The 19,813-nt window shown below is 36.6% G+C and overlaps 1 protein-coding gene across 1 annotated transcript in view; it reads left to right on the plus strand.

Annotated features, from left to right (window-relative positions):
* OBI1 (ORC ubiquitin ligase 1) overlaps positions 1 to 19,214 on the plus strand; it is a 56,983-nt gene extending 37,769 nt beyond the window's left edge. The window contains exon 6 of the mRNA XM_004448752.5: positions 16,168 to 19,214. Coding sequence (XP_004448809.2) covers positions 16,168 to 17,710 — 1,543 coding nt within the window. The 3' untranslated portion in view covers positions 17,711 to 19,214. The remainder of the gene's footprint in view (positions 1 to 16,167) is intronic.
* The last annotated feature ends 599 nt before the right edge of the window (positions 19,215 to 19,813 follow it).

Here is a 19,813-nt window from a genome sequence, read left to right on the forward strand (position 1 = left end):
ACAAGTTGAATTTTAGACTGATTTGAAACTAAGCAATTAAGTGCTTTTATTCTTCCTTTATGATGGAGGCTCATCCCTGGGAGTCATGTCCCACGCTGAGGGAAAGGTAGTGTATTTATATGCTGAGTTTGGCTTAGAGAGAAGCCGTATTTGAGCAACAAGGAAGCTTTCAGGAGGTAACTCTTAGGCAAATATAATACTAGGCTAAGTTTCAATTTCACAAGAGAAGGTTCTGAAGTACAGTTATCACTGTCCAGGGCCTGGCATAATGGTCTGTCTTCCTTCACTAGACCTTGCTAGTGCACTTAGGGGATTCTTGCTGTCCTATTAGAGAATGTAACAGAACTCCCCAAGATGGGAATTCAGTATTCTTTGAGTTATTGTGTTGGATCTCCACTCACTGAGACAATGTCCCATGAACATTTGAACATATTCATATGTCTCAGAGGCATGCCGCAGGTGAGTCCCTTCCTGTGCATCCCCACATCACTAACACCCCACACCAGTGATTCTCCACCACCAGGGATTCTCCACCACCATTGCTGTGACCCTTTTGTGATCCAAAACCTCTCCAAAAATGAAGCCAACAAAAGAACTGAATAAAATTAATAATGAAATCGTATTAATAATTTTTAAAATAACCAATAAAATACAAAAAAACTAAAACAATTAGAAATAATAAATAATTTTAGACATTGTATCTTTCATTCATCACTGTAAGATTTGTTGTCTTGTATGTACAGTGACATTTCTTCCATATACTCCCACAGCCTTTTTTTTTTTTTTTTTTTTTTTTTCATTTTATCTTCGAAGGAGCTTTAGGGTACCAAAAAGTCGTATAGAGAATACCGGTAATTCTCATATACCCAACGTCCTCCCCTTTTCCTCCTTTCCCTTACTAATAACATTTTACATGTGGATAGTACATTTGTTAAAATTGATGTACAAATATTGAAGCATTGCTATTAACCATCATCAATGGTATACATTATGGTTTATATTTTGGATTGTACACTTTTATAGGTTTGACAAAATTTGAAGTGCTCTATACCCATTATTGCAAGATCATGCCGAACAATTCTAATGCCCTAAAATGCTCTAAAATACCCTGCGTTCCATCTATTCTATTCTTCCCTTCCTCTCTTCTCATAACCTATGGTAATCACTGAGTTTCAGTTTTTGAAGAATAAGATTCATAGTTACTTGCAGTAATATTGAGGCCTTGAATATCGTTTTTTTTTCTTTTATTAGGGACTGCCTATGTTCTGGAAGGATTCTTGTCCCTCTAATTGAGAACATAGCAGGACTTCCAGGATGGGAGTTTAATATTTTCTTGTTTATTGTGTGGGGTTCCACACAATAATTCTAGGACAAGATAAACACTTAGGTATTCCATAGAAGCCTCCCCCAGGTGCACCCTATCCCATGTAACACCGCACACTTGGCACCCTACACCAATAACCCTCCCCTGCCATTTTTGCCAGAAGAATGTTTCCAACATTATAGGTTTAACCACAGACCTACAATCCTCAGAGTTCATCTGCTCCTTCCCTCGACCCTCATCCCAATCCCATGGATAGTCCAAACCAACCCCCACACACACACTCCCCTGAACAGACCAGCACCACTGAAACCAGTTATGTCACTGCACCACTGTCAGACCCATCCACTGCCCAACCACACCCTTCCACCTTATAGATTTCACCCTTAAGGGCATCTGCTCACCACCCTCTACTCCCTTTCTGTCTCCTATAAAACTGTCTTCCAGACTCTAGCTCTGTGAGTCTGCTCAATTTGCTTAATTCCTATCAATGAGATCATGTAATTGTCCTTCAGTACCTGGCTTATTTCACTCAACATAAGGTCTTGAAGATTCATACATGTTATCCCATGTGTAATACTGCATTCCATTTTACAGCTGAGTAATATTCCATTATATGTATATACAACAGTTTGCTTATCCATCATCTATCTGTTCATGGACATTTGTGTTGCTTCCAACTTTTGGCAATAGTGAATAATGCCACTATGAGCATTGTGTCCATATATCTGTTTATGTCCCTGCTTTCAGTTCTTCTGGGTATATACCAGCAGTGGGATTGCTGGATCATATGGCATTTCTATAGTTACTTCCTGAAGAACCACCAAACTGTCCTCCACAATGGCTGTACCATTCTACATTCCTGCCAACAGTGGATAAGCATTCCCTTTCCGTCACATCCTCTCCAACACTTCTAGTCCTCTGTTTTTCCTAATAGCCACCAGTCTAAGGGGGTGTTAAGATGCTATGTCATTGTAGTTTTGATTTGTATTCCTTAGTAGCTAATGATGTTGAGCATCTTTTCTTGTGCTTTTTTAGCCATTTGTATTTCTTCTTTGGAAAAGTGTGTATGCAAATCTCTTGCCCATTTTTTAAATGAGTTGTTTCTTTTTATTTTCAAGATGTAGGGTTTCCTTATATATGCTGGATATTAGGCCCCTATCAGATAGTTGGTTACCAAATATATTCTCCCATTGAGTAGACTACCTTTTTACTTTCTTCACAGACTCCTTTAATGCACAAAAGTTTTTAATTTTGAGGAGGTCCCATTTATCTATTTCTTTCTTTGCTCGTGCTTTGGGTATAAAGTTTATGAAACGATTTCCTACTACAAGATCTTGTAGATGCTTCCCTACATTATCTTCTAGGAGTTTATGGACTTGGCTCTTATATTTAGATCTTTGATCAATCTTGAGTTAATTTTTGTATAGGTTGTGAGATGGTGGTCCTGTCTCATTCTTTTGGATATGGATATCCAGTTTTCTAAGCACCATTTATTGAAGAGGCTATTTTCTCCCAGTTAAGTGGGCTGGGTGGCCTTCTCGAATATCAGTTGACTGCGAAGATCTATTAATATATCAGACTCTCAATTCGTTTGCAGTTTTGACCACCATAGCTTTGTAGTATTTTTTAAAGTCAGTGTAATTCCTCCAATTTCATTTTTATTTTTCAATTTGTCTTTGGCTATTTGGGGCCCCTTGCCCTTCCAAGTTCATAGTTAGTTTTTCCAACATAGTTCACTTTTCCAACTCAGTAAAAAAAATACTGTTGTAATTTTTATTTTGATTGTGTTAAATTTGTAAATCAGTTTGGGTAGGACAGGCATCTTATTGATGTTCAGACTTCCAGTCCACACATAGGGAATAGTCTTCCATTTATTTAGGTCTTCTTTGATTTACTTTAATAATATTGTATAGTTTTCTGTATACAAGTCCATTACATCTTTAGTTAGGTTTATTCCTAGATATTTGATTCTTTTGATTGCTATTGTAAGTGAAACTTTTTTCTTGATTTCTTTATTATTTGTGTACAGAAATGCTGATTGTTGCATGTTGTTCTTTTATCCTGCCATTTTACTGAACTCATTTATTAGCTCTAGAAGCTTTATTGTAGATTTCCCAGGTCTTTCTATGTATAGGATCATGTCATCTGCAAATAGGAAATTTTTACTTCTTCCTTTCCAATTTGGATGCCTTTTATATCTTTTTATTGCCTAAGTGCTGGAGCAAGTACTTCTAACACAGTGTTAAGTAAGAGCACTGACAGTAGGCATCCTTGTCTTGTACCAGATCTTAGAGGGAAAGTTTTTAGCATTTCACCATTGAATATAATATTAGTTGTGCGTTTTTCATATATACCCTTTATCACATTGAGAAAGTTTCCTTCTATTCCTATTTTTTGAAGTGTCTTTATAAGGAAAGGGTGCTATGTTTTGTCAAATGTTTTTTTTCATCAGTAGAGGTGATTGTATGATTTTTTTCTTTTGATCTGTTAATGTGATGTGTTACATTGATTTTCTTATGTCAAACCATCCTTGCATACCAGGGATTAAATCCACTTGGTCACAGTGTATAATTTGTTTGGTGTGTTGTTGGATACGATTAGCAAGTATTTTGTTGAGGATTTTAGCATCCACATTCATCAGAGAGATTGATCTATAGTTTTCCTTTCTTGTAGAGTCTTTATGTGGCTTTCGTATTAGGGTAAGGGTGACATCATAGAACGGGTTAGCCAGTGTTCCCTCCACTTCTGTTTTTTAATAGAAGAGTTTAGGCAGGATTAGTGTTAATTAGTTCTAGAATGTTTGATGGAATTCACTTGTGAAGCCATCTGGTCCTGGGCTCTTGTTTAGTTGGTAGGTTTTTGATAACTAATTCAATCTCTTTATTTGTATTGGTCTGTTGAGGTCATCAATTTCTTCTTTCATCAATGTAAGCTGCTTGTATGTTTCTAGAAATTTGTCTATTTCATCTAAGTTATCCATCTTGTTGGTATACAGTTTTTCAAAGTACCCTCTTAGGATACTCTTATTTCTTTGGGATCAGTGGTGATATCCTCTTCCTCATTTCTTATTTTATGCATTTGCATCTTCTCTCTGTTTTTCTTTACTAGTCTAGCTAAGGGTTTGTCAGTTTTATTTATCTTCTCAAAGAACCAATTTTTGATTTTGTTAAGTTTTTTCTAGTGTTTTCTTATTTTCAGTTTCATTTAGCTCTGCTCTAATCTTCGTTATTTCCTTCTTTTTACTTGCTTTGGGATTAGTTTGTTGTTTTTCTAATTCCTCCAGGTGTGCAGTTAGGTCTTTGATTTTAGCACTTTCTTTTTAATGCAGGCATTTATGGCTATAAATTTCCCTCTCAGCACTACTTTTCCTGCATCCCATTGATTCTGATGTGTTGTTATTTTTATTCATTTCAAGGTAGTTACTGATTTCTTTTTCAGTTTTGTCCTTCACCCACTGATTGTCTAAGAGAGTATTGTTTAACGTTCATACCTTTGTGCCTCATCTGGTTCACTTCCCCTTACTGATTTCCAGCTTCATTCCATTGTGGTCAGAGAAATTCGTTTTTATAATTTCAGTCTTTCTGAATTCGTTGAGAGTTGTTTTGTGGCCTAGCATGTGGTCTATCCTGGAGATGATTCATGTGCGATCAAGAAGAATGTATATCCCGTATATCCCACTGTGTTTGGGTATAATGTTAGAGGTCTAGATCCTCTAACATGTTATTCAAGGACTCTGTTTCTTTAATTGATCCTCTGCTGAGATGTTCTGTCTCATTGTGATAATGGTGCATTAAAATCCCCCACTATAATTGTAGAGGCATCTGTTTCTCCACTTAGTTTTTCCAGTGTACTTCATGTATTTTGAGGCACCTGGGTTAGGTTCATAAATGTTTATGGTTGTTCTTTCCTCTTGATAGCTTACCCCTTTCATTACTATATAGTGTCCTTCTTTGTCTCTTACAGTAGTTTTGCATTTAAAGTCTCTTTTATCCACTGTTAGTATAGCTACTCCCACCCTTTTTTGGTTATTGTTTGCATATAAAATTATTTTCCAGCCTTGACTTTCAACCTCCTTGCTTCCCAGGGTTTAAGGTGCATTTCTTGTAGACAGTATATAAATGGTTTATATTTCCTTATCCATTCTGCCAATCTGGGTCTCTGGATTGGAGAATTTAATCCATTAACATTCAGTGTTATTACTGTCAAGGCATTACTTACATGAGCTATATTTTCTTTAGGATTATGTATTTTGTATGTTGTTTTTATTTTTCTCTTTATATTTATAGTTATTCTTACCAATAATCTTCCTATACTGTCCTCAAATCCTTTTTCTCCTTTTTTTTTCCTTTCAGCCTGCAGAACTCTCTTTAGTATATTTCTTGAAGGGTAGGCTTCTTGTTAACATACTCTCTTAATTTCTGTTTATCTGTAAATATTTCTAACTCTCCCTCATTTTTGAATGCCAGCTTTGATGAATACAGAATTCTTGACTGACTTTTTTTTTTTTTAGCACCTTATGCGATACCAATGACTTCTTGGTATCTTAATCTTACTGAGCTTCCCTTGTATATGATGGATCTCTTCTCTCTTACTGCTTTCAATATTCTCTTTTTGTCTTGAACATTGGGGCAATTTGATAATATGTCTTGGTAGGCCTGTTAGGATTTATAATGTTTGGGATGCTCTACGCTTCCTGGACATGTACATCCATGTCCCTCAAAAGAGTTGGGAAATGTTCAGCCATTATTTCCTCTAACACTCCTTTTTCTCCCTTTTCCTTCTCTTCTCCCTCTGGAATGCTTATAATGCGTATATTTGTGCATTTCATGTTGTCATTTAAATCCATAAGTTCCTGCTGAAGTTTTTTTCTATTTATCTATTGTTCTCCTATCTGTCTGATTTTAGATGAACAATCTTCAACATCACTGATTCTTTTCTCTGCCTTTTCAAATCTGCTGTGTGCTTCCAGTGTATTTTTGATTTCTTGCATTGTGCCATTCATCACATATACAACATATTTTTGTATGTGTTTACAATTTCTTCAATATGTTCCCCTGTATTGTCTTAATATCCTTTATCTCTTCCTTCACTTCATTAAGTTGATTCATGATATTTGTTTGGACATCCTTGATTAGTAGTTTCATATTCTGCATCTCCTCCTGTTTCTTAGTTTGGCTTGTAATTTTTTGTTGGTGTCTAGGCATCTGTTTACCTTGATAGACTTAGTTGGTTTGTTAGCTTCTCTTTCTACTCTAGGGTTTTATTTTGTTGTTTCTTTGTGTGTGGTAAAGTTTCTTTTTGATACGTGGTTCCTGTTATTCTGTATTCTTGCAATTGTCTGTGTTCCCTTGGGGAAAAAAATTCTTAGGACCAGAGAAAAGGAAAAAGATAAGATTAGAGAACAAGAATAATAGTAATAGTAATAATTTTTTAAAAGGTAGAAGAGGAACCGTGTAAGAGCTAAGAAACAAAATATGTAATTCAAGTAAAAAATCATAAAAAGTACAAAGAAATAGGAATAAAAAAGATGGAATAGAAAACATGAAACAAGAAACAAAATAGAGAGAAAAAAAAAATAGAATGACTTAAAAGGCCAGACAGATGAAAAGAGAATAAAAGAGAAAAAGTTGGGAGAGTGAGGGGGAGAGAAAAAATGAAGACTAAACAAGAAGAGGTGGAATGAAAGAAAAGGAACAGAAGTCAGAAGATAGAAAAATGTAGTAAAGAAAAGGTATAGAATAGGTTGAAAAAATAAGTAAAAGAAAAAAGAGGAAAAACAACAAGCAAAACAGCAACCAAAAAAACAACCCAGGCCTCTCTACCCCATGCCCCAACCCAAGCATTCCTCTCTGCCTGGAGGATGCCTGCATCCACATCTCAGCCAAGAACTTAGAGGACCCAGCACATTCCGACACTTATGAGTGTATAGAATAGCTGTACATCGTAAAACTCCTGTAAGTTCTCTTCCAGCAGCAGAAAACAGCTACAGTACCAAACATGCAGCACCACCTAAGAGGCACAACCACCAGCTGGCTCCATGATAGAGTACCAATGACACCATGGTCTTTTCAGAGAACACCAGCCTCATAGCAACTCTCCCACAGAAGTCTGAACACTAGCCAAGTGACAACTTTCTTAGAGATCCACACAACAGTCCCATCACATTCATCACTTTGAGGTGAAAACATTGGCCACATTGAGCTCCCTTTTGAACTCCTAGGTTTACTAGTTCCCTTTTGTTCCCTCAGCTTTATGGGATAGTAGCTTCTTTCTGTGGATACTAATAGTGGCCTTTCCTCAGTATTCATTTTCTATTCTTTCAGCTTTCCAATACCAGTGTATGACAGTTTTAAAATTTGCCACTTTGACATATTTTGAATGACAAAATTCTTTGACATTCTCCAAAAGATGTAGCCTAATTCACCTACCCTTGATAGTTGGCTGGACTTAGTGACTTGCTTCTGATAAGCAGAATATGATAGAAATGATGGTGTGAGGCTGGTTTACAAAAGGTATCACAGCTTCCTCCTCACTCTCTCGGATCACTGTCTCTGAGGGAAGCCAACTGCCATGTTGTGAGGACACTCAGACAGCCCTGTGGAGAGGTCCATGTTGTGAGGACCTGAGGCCTCCTGACAATAGTGAGTGAGCCATGTTGGAAGCAGATCTTCCAGCTCCAGCCAAGCCTTCAGACCACTACAGTCCTATTCAACAGCTTGACTGTAACCATATAAGAGACTCTAAGCTGTTTCTGGAATCCTGAACCTCAGAAACTGCAAGATAATTAAGTGTTTTCTGTTTTAAGGCAAAAAAAAAACAAAACAGGAAAAACAACCTTCTCTCTTAGGCCCCTAGGGACCTTCGCAGGCTGCTGGTGTGCATCAATTAATCACCCTGCAGCCTGTCCTCTACAGGTGATTTGCCCAGTTTTAGCAAATAAAATAAAGGAAACAGAAAAAAAAGGAAAACTGATAAAAAATAAAATAACAAGATCCAAAAAACCTAAAACAAAAGAACGCAGTCTCATTCTATACATACCCTATCATATGGTGCTAGCTGTGTGCCTGATAACTCAGTGGATCACTCCCTGGATCCCTTCTCTTAGGAGATATCTGGACTCGATCTACATGCAAGGTAGGAATTCCTCCACTGAACTACATAGGCTCTATAGGTTAAATAGGCTTCTGAAAGCTTATCTGACTCTTTCTGCCCAAGTTTCCCTCAGGCAAGTTGAACTTAACAGTTTTCAGGGGCCAGACTAGTTAGGAGTCTGTCTCCACCCCCTCCCCGACCTAGTGACCTAGTTCTTCTGCACTTTGGTGTGACAGCCGGGCCTGATCAGATCCCTCCTCCCCTCTCCCTGGGGCCACCTCAGTGCTGGCTGGTGTCCTCCCCCAGATTTAAAGAGGGCTTCTGTTGCCAAACCTACTGAAACAAAACCACTTTCCACCCTCTGCCAGACACCTCTTTCTCCCAGAGAGCGCTCCCTCCTTCTCAGCTGTCTAGTGAGACCTAGGGATTCCATAGGAGGCTATTTGCCTTGAGGGTGGGGTTTAACATGCCCCCTTTTTTCCAGCCACAGAGGTGAGCAGCTCATGACTTCCCTTGGCTTCTTAGTCTCTTTGTCCTGCTCCCTCCAGGATGATGCCCTGCAGCCTCCTGTTGTGTAGATTGCCAAAGCAGCTCCCTCGGGTAGGTTTTTGCCCTTTCTCCGCTGTTTTTTGTGCAAGAGCTGAGCAATGCCGACCTACATCATCACCATTTTCCTAGAAGCCCTATATTATAGAGTTTTAAGTCCATCTGCTACCACCTCTGTGTCCATAATACAACCACCTGTATTCACGAAAATAGTATATAAAAGAATTTCTTTCAGTCTAAGTGCTGGACAGGCCAGATTCCACGTAAAGATGAAGTGTCTTTGTAGTATTTCTGACATATTTTATATCTCATTATTTCATCATTTTCTTAGAACTTAAAAATAAATAATCATGTTATTCCTTAAAAAAATGATTTTAAATGTTGTGGAATGGATCTCTTTCACAATAGTAACAAAAAAAAAAATTCCATAGGAGGCAAATCATAAAGCTTTTGAGTGGAAAATTTGAAGGTACTGTCACTTAGGAAGAGAAGCCCAACAGCAATCCAGGCCACAGAACACAAAGCTTGGATCAAAATGCTTTCCTAAGGAAAGTTCCTTTTCTTATTTTTTTAGCCCTTACCTTTTCTTTTTTTTTTAACCCTCCCTCCCCCCCTCCCTTGTGACTTGCTTGCTGTCTGCTCTCTGTGTCCATTCACTGTGCATTCTGTGTTTGCTTATCTCCCTTGTTGTGTCATTTTCCCGCATCAGCTCTCCGGGCTGCGTGGGCCAGCTTGCCTGTGCACAAGGAGGCCCCAGAACGTGAACCCAGGGCCTCCCATATGGTAGATAGGAGCCCAATTGATTGAGCCACAGCCACTTCCCGTTCCTTTTCCTTTTCTACTTGCTATCCCAAAATACATGTTACTTTTTTTTTTTCTTTCCCAAAGATGGTTCCGCCTTGAGTCTTCAGGAAGAATTAATTTCTTCTCTCAGTATACTTCATATTGTCTTATATTTTTGAAGAACCAATTTATATTACTCAGATGGGTCATAGACAGTACTTTTATGATTAACAAATTTTTAGGAATGTATTATTTTAATAACTGAGTGTTTCATTTTAGAAAGGAAAAACTCTCTTGAGGAAGCTCTGCCAAGTCATGTGGCTCAGCAGTGGGTAAAAAAATATGGCTCACTTCCCAAAGCTTTACTAGTAGGTTAAAGATAGAATCTCCTTTCTCCTCTTGATAGAGACACACACACACACACACAGTTGAGGTAGGTATGGTTAACACATGACCAAAAGAAAGGAAGCAGGTGAGAAAGAAAGGATGCCAGAGTTTTGAGCTACCACTATCACTAAATATGGTTTTGACTTCCCTACTGTTGTGGTTTTACCTGTCTTCTTTCCCTAAAAGAGGCTCCTTTACTCACCCCGTACATATACACACAAGACAAAGGACCTTTCCCTTTTCTTGCTAACTTCTATTAAAACTCAGATTCCTCAAGATCTCATGTTACAGACTCTTGCTTGAGTTATATATAGACAAAAGGAGGAGTTTATAAACTCAAGGAATCTCAAATCTAATGTACTTTCCTTCAAGACAGGGTCCTAGGGAAAGGAAATGGAGCCCTGTAAAGCTCTTCCCTCTGAAACTCCACCTATCCATGTTTAAAATAAGGTGGCACTTTATTTTGAAAGTTGGGGAATGAAAAGACAAGCAACTACAGCTATGTAGATAGGCAACTCTAAAATAAAACCTACTCTATGCTAGGGCTATTTCATTAGTTAAGGGTGGGAGTTCTTTAAAATAAAAATAAAATTTTAAAAATGAGACTCACAGTTTATTTGATTTTCTTGCACATAAACCATTATTTTAGTACAGGCAATCCTTGTTTTGCACGGTGGTGCAGGATCATAGAAATGGCCATGTGAGCTTAAACCATATAAAGAAATCTTGATAATCAGTAGGAAAAAATCACAGTTGTTCTGTGACCCTTAAAAATTTTTGTCAAAACATTAAAACTCTGTCAGTTATAATTTTGTATATGGAAATGAAAAAGATGTAAAACTAATATATACTATAATTTAAAACACTGGAAACTTTGAGAATTAAAGTGTTCTACTTCTTTGTAAAAAACATATCGAGAATAGGCTGAATAGGTTTTTCTTCTCATTGAGCATCTTTACCCTTTCCATCATAACCGCTTTCCTCATTTATAGCATTAAGTTTGCCTCTGCTAGGTTTCTCTGGCTTATATCTATTGTCTCTTTAACAGTAGCAATTTCAACATTCCCATGGTCAGCTATGTTTTTGGAACTACAGTTACATTTGATTCTAGTTTTACTTCCAGTGTGATCACATCATTTTCTGCTGCATCTTTAATTTTGTTGGTAAAATGTCATGGAGTTTTATCACTGAAAGACAAGGAGGCAACACAACTGCATACTCTTCTGTCTGTGTATGAACTGAATCAAAGATTCTCAGTGACCAATCCCAAAAATACTGAAAGAAGTGGCAATATTGATACTAGATTATGATGCACACTGCTATTAATATTTACACAGTGATTTCCATACTGAAGACTAGCAGCAATGTTTGTACTTTGTGCAATTAGTCTGTTAATATAATGTAACAAGTTGGAACCTTGTTGTTGGATAGTAACTTTATTGGTGTTATTTAACTAAATCGTGCTAACTGAAATTTGTACCTATCGAAACCATGCAAAGTGAGGATATCAACATTGGAAACTGTTAGGTAGGCTAAACCACAGAAAAACTGTGGTCCAAAGATTGCTGTCACTTTGTTTCACTATCAGCTAGGGAGTAAGATAATAGTAAATTGAAAGAATCATGAAAGGGCCTGTGGGCTCTCCTCTCCAGTGTCCCTTTTGTTCCTCAGGAAGTGTAGTGGTTTATCAACCTGCTGGACTTGCTGCATTTATCCCTTTTGTTGGCGCAAGGGCAAGAGTAGGGAGGATATATTAACCAGTCACAAAAACTTCATGTCCAAGTACTGGGTTCATAACTTCTTCCTATGATAATTACATAACCTAGTTACTTACATTCTAGGATTCTTCAGGGTCTCAGCATAGCAGGCCTGGCCTATTACTCTCACCTTATTAGTTCAGAGAACTATGTTAGACTTTGAGGAGAAACAAAAATACAGTTGTGAATACTTTCATGAACTTTCAGTGCAACATGAAAGAGAAGTTTTCCATTTAAATAACTAATGAAAATTAGTGAAAAATGGAAAACACTCAGAGGAGCACAGATAAGGTATAATGTGTGTTCACAAGAGATTCCTTTTGACCAATATCGAAACATATCACAGAACAGAGAAAGCTAAACTTAGAAGGGACATAAAGGTCATCTAGGGCAGGGGGTTGGCGAATTTTTTTCTGTAAAATGCCGGATAGTAAATATTTTAGGCTTTCCACGCTGTATGTTCTCTGTTACTCTTCAGCTTTACTGTTGTAGCAAGAAAGCAGCCAGAGACAATATGTAAACATGTACATGGCTATGTTCCAATTAAAACTTTATTGATAAGAACAGTCAATGAGCCATACCTTGCCAGCCCTTGATCTAGTTCAATCTTCTAGTTTTATTAAAGATGGCATTGAAGCCAGAGAGGCAAAGAAATGTTCAGGGTTCTACAATTAGTTAAATGCTGCACAGCACTAGAGCTTAGTTTGTTTTATACTTGGTTCTGGAATTTATTCTCTTACCACATTTGTTTTCTTTTAATCCCTAACATTCCTGTATTTTGGGCTATAATGATTTTGAAGAGAAAATGTGATATTGAGAACTACATCCTTTTTGTTTTTAGAGATGCTGTTACTCTAGGAATAATGCCTCAAAGGTCAAACCCATAGGAATTTCATTTCCCTTCTTGTGGGGATAGGAACAGTCTTAGCACTATAGCTGTTTGGACAGGGGAGCATTTGTCCTTTTTCTCTCATCCAGAATATATACATTGGTTAACATTGCAAGCTAAAAAAAAAATACTTTAAGCATCTCCACGATTCTGGCAGAATATACTTCCGATATCATTTTCAGTTCCCATACTGCTCTACAGTGTTTCTCTGGCATAATGAAGCCTTTGGCCATCACTACTACTTTGAAAATCAAAGCCTTTTGGTCTCTAATGGAATGTTATAAAAATACTCCATTTTGAAATTTGCTCAGGAAAAGGAAGTATGGTAAATGATGTTAGAAGTCCCTCTGGCTTGCCTTGGCATTGATTCATTAATGTTGTGTACTCTGGAAATGTTTAGAGGTAGTGTGAATAAGAGCGCATTAAGACCTGCAAATAAGCTCTTGTCCTCATTGTTCTTTTTTCCACAGAAGTGTCATATGGATCTCTATCCCTAACTGTTGGTATTTCTTTATGATAAAATAAATTGTCCTTTGCTGAAATTAATGTAGGTATTTAGGGTAAGATAAAAGTCTCCCTAACACCTCTGTCAAAGTCTCATCTATTTACATTATTTGAATAAGGTGAAAATGGAAGTTCTTTTGGATGGGGCAATGTACAGTGGCAAGCCTATAGCGAAAGAAGTACACTTCGTGTCACTCTCTTGCTTTTCTTGGTGTCAGGGTAAAAAATAAACAGTCAAGTTTATGATTCACATTTTGTTTGGTAGTGTAGTAACTTTTATAGTACTTAACATTGTAAGAGACCCAAGGACCATAAGCTTATCCCATGGTGTTGGCTCAGTCTTGATGTAAAGGCATTGAAATATCTCAAGTAAGAAAATCACATTTATTCAACAAATATTTAAGGAAGGACTATGGTATACCAGAAATTTTGCAAGAGATCTTGTAGTGATAATAAGGCAGTCAAAATCCCTGCTTTTCTGGAGCTTATACTGTAATGGGGTTGAGCTCAGAAAACAAGTAAATTACATGGATTAATTAATTGATCAGTTCCATGCATTCACTGTACGAGCATGGATCCCTTATTAACATGGTAAAAAGGTCTGATCACTCAAAGTATTATAGACTTGTAAAGTATTGAAATGGAACTTTGGGGAATTGAGGGCAGTGACCTTTTACAGAACAGCCTAACTCATCAGTGACTTCTCATGCTTGCCTGTCCTTGTGTGTAGCTCCATTCTGGCTTTTGTTGTGTTTTCGTGGTGCTAATGCACACAGAAATATGGTTAATGCTGTCCTTAATTCAGAACCATGTGTTAACTTAATTCTTTTTAAAACATGATTTTTAAAAAATGAGGGCAAATATAGAGTGTTAAAATGATGTGCAAAATGTTAATAATAGGGGAAACTATTGGGATACATTTTGGAACTCTACTTTCTGCATGATTTTTCTGTAAACCTATAAATCTAATAAATAAATGACATTATGTTTGAAATGTACATGAGTTAAAACATGGATGTTCCTTATTTGTCACTGTTTTTTTTCATTACATAAGCTTCTGACTTCCCAGGGACACCCTTTGGCAGGAGCTGACTTATTACCTAGTAACATTGCTTGATTTTAAGTCATTTGATTTTGCATCTGAGAATACCTTTATTATAAAAATTACCCTTGAAAAAAGCAAGTTTTATGTTAGTAAGCAAATTTAAGGCTGTCACTTTTGCTATTAAAGAAAAACTCCTATCATTCAATTTAACCAAATACTCATAGTAATAAATTTTGTCCTTAAAATGGGGAGGTTTATTGTTGTATTTGATTTCGTTTTGGTTATCACTGTAGTTTTTGCTTTGTTTTTTAGAAGTTGAAAGGAGTGTGCTCTCTCTCTGGGAGTTCAGTTAATTGCTGTGAGTAGATCAATATTTTGCAATTGAGTCTTCTAATGCTGAAATTTTATGATTCTTTATTTACTTTGGGCCCTGTTTTTTCCTTCAGTGACAAGAGAGTACAGGGTTCATGTCAAGAGTGATCTGGCAAGTGTGATTGGGTTGGAGTTTAGAAAGAGACAGCGTTAAGTGGGAGTTGTAGAACATGCTCTGTTGGCTCTGAGAGGTGGAATTACTGTCTCTTGCTCCGTTAATAGTTTGGTTTTTTTTAAAACTTAGTACATTTCCTTAAATATAGTTATTTTTATAAGTAGGATAAAGAAAGAAAAAGATTAACCCATAGATTAAAAACAGTTTTTAGAAGTCAGCTTCTCCAAGTACCCTTGTCCAGGTGGCAACCCCTGAATTTTTCAATGAGCCAATATTTAAGTCATCAAAAAGATGATTTAGAAAAGACTTTTTAAAAAATAACTTTGGGATAGAGAGCTCTTCATGGGATTAGACTATAAAGCTTATGTTTATTGGCTCAAAAGAAGCAGTTTCTTTAAAAATGGAATTTTCCTTGTGATCAGAGGGAACGAAAGACATTTTATGTTTTTCAGGGCTAGGACTGTCTTATTCATGTTTGTATTCCCACCCCAAGTATACTGCTGAACCCCATACCCACTCTTGAAGGAATAATGAAAACAAGATGATCCCAGTAAAAGGGGTGAATATTTTATGTGGTCTTTTTCAGTCACTCTCCAAAAAGGTCCCTTTCAGAAAACGTGAAAATGGCTTTGTGTGTAGTGTATTGGAACCACAAGCACTAACTTTGTATTTCAGACTGGGAAGAAATGAGATTGATGTCCCACATGGTTGTAAATGCCAAAAATAAGTAGAGCTGAAATGAATGGAAGCCTAGGACTTAGAAAGGCTAAGTAAAAGCATCAAATCAAGGGTGGCTGTAATTGAAAGGGGCCAAATAAGTATTTAAAACCACCTCCTTGAACTGCTAAGGTTTTTGAATTTCAGATTGGCATTTTATGTTTGACAAGGTGACATTGTATAAGAAATGTATTGTAAAACACTGCTGTACCATAGGAAAATGATTGAATGTAAATATTTCAAGATGTGGACCACTGTTCAAATGTTATCATAAATCTCTGCCATTGTTTTAGGGGATAACTCTTCATGCATATATGAGCTGAATTGATAGAGCCAGCTCTTAGAAGGGAAATCATGAGCAAATTTCTCCATCTGGACTACCATTAGTCTGATTTTGACCACAAAAGTATTCATTAGATCGTTGCCATTATTATCATTTGCTTATAATGACATAAAAGGGGAAATCTTTTTTTGAAGATAATATATCTGCATGCTTTTGTCTTGTTCACTCTTCTGAAACGTCACCATTTTCTATGTGAAATTAGAATGAGCTGGGACAATTTGTGCTCTTAAACTTTGAAAAGGAAAGAAAAAAACTTGAGCTATAAAGATTAACTATCCTTTCATTCCTTGCAGGTTTGGAAGGTTTACAATTGCTGCTCTTCAGTCCAAGGTAGAACAGTATGAACGTGAAACCAGTCGCCTCAAGAAAGCCCTGGAACGAAGTGATAAATATATAGAGGAACTGGAATCTCAAGTTGCGCAGCTTAAAAATTCAAGTGAAGAGAAGGAAGTTATGAATTCCATTTGCCAGAGAGCACTTTCTACAGATAGCAAGGGGAACAAAAGCAGTGAGGAGGATGTGGCATTAGAGAACCAAGGTGATGGTGCCAGAAAGCAGCCTGGCTCATCCACCCCAAGTTCTTCTCACCTGATAAAGCCTTCTAGCAGCATGCTCTCTGATACCAGTTCTGCCAGGAAAGAAAGCACCAGCAAAACAGAACCAAATTGTTCTAAGAACAAAGAACTTTATCAAAAACAGGTAGAAATAATGTTAGATGTGACAGATACAAGTATGGACACTTTTTTGGAAAGAGAATGGGGTAATAAAACAAGTGATTGCGTACCTTACAAAGATGAAGAACTTTATGATCTTCCAGCTCCTTGTACTCCTTTGTCCCTTAGTTGCCTTCAGCTCAGTACTCCAGAAAATAGAGAAAACTCTGTGGTCAAGGCTGGAGGTTCCAAAACACACTCAAACCATCTCAGAAAACTGGTGTTTGATGATTTTTGTGATTCTCCAAATGTTTGTAATAAAGATTTTTCAGAGGATGATATAAGTAGAAATGAAAATGAAAAGAAATCAGAATGCTTTACTTCCTCCAAGACAGGGTTTTGGGATTGTTGCTCTACAAGCTATGCCCAAAATTTGGATTTTGAAAGTACAGAGGGGAACACAATGGCAAATTCTGTTGTAGAAATATCTTCAAAATCAAGTGAGAAATCAGGCTCATGTTTATCCAAGAGATTGAATTCTATTCGCTCTTTTGAAATGAATCGGACAAGAACCTCCAGTGAAGCATCAATGGATGCAGCTTACCTAGACAAAATCTCTGAGTTGGATTCAATGATGTCAGAGTCAGACAACAGCAAGAGCCCCTGTAATAATGGTTTTAAGTCAGTGGATTTGGATGGGTTGTCAAAACCATCTCAAGGTGGTGAATTTCTTGATGAACCTGGTAAGTTGGAAGAAAGAACTAAGCCAGACCTTTCCAAAGGTTCTCTAACTACTGATCAGTTAGAAAATGGAAATGAATGGAAACCCTCTTCTTTTTTTCTTCTCTCTCCGTCTGACCAAGAAATGAGTGAAGATTTTTCACTCCATCCCAGTTCCAATCCAGGAACTAATGAAATCAAACCTCCAAGTTGTTTGTTTCAGACGGAGTTTTCCCAGGGTATTTTATTAAGTAGTTCACACCGGCTCTTTGAAGATCAAAGGTTTGGGTCATCTTTGTTTAAGATGTCCTCAGAGATGCATGGTCTTCATAATCACCTTCACTCTCCTTGGTCTACTTCCTTTGTGCCTGAAAAGAGAAATAAAAATGTGAATCAATCAACAAAAAGAAAAATTCAGAGCAGTCTTTCCAATGCCAGCCCATCAAAAGCAACTAAAAGTTGACTCAATAGAAAGATGTCATTTGTGTTTTGTCCTCAGAGGAATATAGAGATTCTTTTACATTGTTTTTTTCCCCTTCAAATAAGTTCTGTACAATTTTGGTTTGATAACCTTTAGTCAAGTGTCAACTCAGAATGGTAGATTAATCTTTACTCAGAATACTTTTGGTCATTTTGGAAGGAGTTTGATCTTTTGATTACATTTTCATTTGGGGAGTTTTTGACTGGAGACGGTAGGGAGAGAGGGTTTTTTTTTTGTTTTGTTTTTAATGAATATAATATTTGTCTGGGTCAGGTGTATTTTGTTTTCTTGACTTTTGATTTCAATGTTAGATACAGTGGCCTCTTGATAAGCCTAAGTCTTAAATGTCTTCAGAACTTGGGTTTCTTAAATAAAACTTAGTGCTATCTACACAACTGCCCATAAGACACTTGAGTTTCTTTAAAGCTTTTCCTAGGGTGGAAATTATTTTACCTGTCCCTTTTTATTTATGTTTAGTGATGGCCTAATTTTATGTAAGGCCATGATGGAGAAATAGCACTCTAACCATAGCACAATATTCATTTACTTTTTAAATGTTTTTACATGTATGTTTGCATTTTTTAACATTGTGTTTTTTCCAGGTTTTGTGGAAATGTTCTGCTAGTATGAGAAGAAACATTTTCTATTTGAAAATAGTAAGTTTTGTATCAGAGGTTACATGTGTCCATCTTTTTGTGTGTACGGAAAATTAGAAATTGAGCCAACTTTGGAAAAAGGACATGGAAGAATGGGTTCAGAGGACCCTAAACCTGGTATCTTCATTTTTCTGTATGTGCAGATGCAAAACATTTGTTGTCAAGTTCTTGATCCATTGACATCCCAGGGGAGCTTTTGGAGTAACAAAGTTCTTGTTTGCATGTTACTGTTCTTTACGGAAACTCTGTATGCATGGTAGCAGTCTTGCTTGCTCTATTTTCCATATTAAGAAAAATAAGTTTCAATTCACTAATAGCATATCTTTTATGTCAGGCGAATTCTTTTTTTTTCCATGAAGAATGTTGAGGAAGTGAGGCTAGGTAAGAGCTAAGCACAATTTTTAATGTAGGCTCTAAAAAAAAGATACTATTATTCCAAACATGTTTCATATGCCTGTGTAGGCCTTTAAAAAACGGTTCTGTATGCTAATAATTTGTTTTTCTGATGTGCACTGAACATTTTACATTAATACTGCATGCTTTTTTATGTAAATTGAATAAAAGATGTCATAAGCACTGTAATCCTTGATGTTGTCTGAGATATTGAATTAATTCAGTGTGTAAAGACCAGGAAAACTTATTTTTAATCACTCTTATAGTACAGGGGTTAACAGATCTGGCCCGCCACCTGTTTTTGTAAGGCCTGCACGTTAAAAATGGTTTTTACATTTTTAAATGGTTGAAAAAAGTCAAAAGAATATCTCGTGACATATGAAAATTATATGATATTGAAGTGTTAATGTCTCTAAATAAAGTCTTGTTGGAACACAGCCACTCTCATTTGTTTACATATTACCTATGGCTGCTTTTGCACTACACTAGCAAGAGTTAAATAATTGTGACAGAGACCATATGGCCCACAAAGCTTAAAAGATTTATTCTCTGGCCTTTCAGAGAAAAATTTGCCAGCCCCTGTTGATTTTGAGGATTCAAAAAAAAGTATAACGGTATAATGAATCGCTTTCATAATTTAGAGACTATACCCTCCACTTTTAGAAGTAGTAAGAGCCAGGAAAAAAGTTGACATAAAGCATAAGTTTTGTTTTATCACTTATCTTTCCAGTAGTTATTACTTTATCTTTCTGATAAGTTAAAGGTAGAGCATACTTTCAGAGATACTAGCAGTTTATCTTTCACAATGTGTTTTTAAATTAGAAACTCAAATAAAGAAGTCTAAGAATTTCCCGAACTAGTAGTCACAGAGTAAATTTGGGGGTAAGCCTTGCTCTAATTTTGTCTATAGTTTTTTGCCAAGAGTGTGTTTGGTTTTGGTTTTGGTTTTTTGAAGGAGAACTTTTATTTTTATGTACAGAAAAGTTGTGTTTGTTTTTAATCCACTGACACTGCTATGAAAACCGGGAGTTTGTAG

This window comes from Dasypus novemcinctus, chromosome 15 (genome assembly GCF_030445035.2).
Source record: "Dasypus novemcinctus isolate mDasNov1 chromosome 15, mDasNov1.1.hap2, whole genome shotgun sequence".
NCBI lineage: Eukaryota > Metazoa > Chordata > Mammalia > Cingulata > Dasypodidae > Dasypus > Dasypus novemcinctus.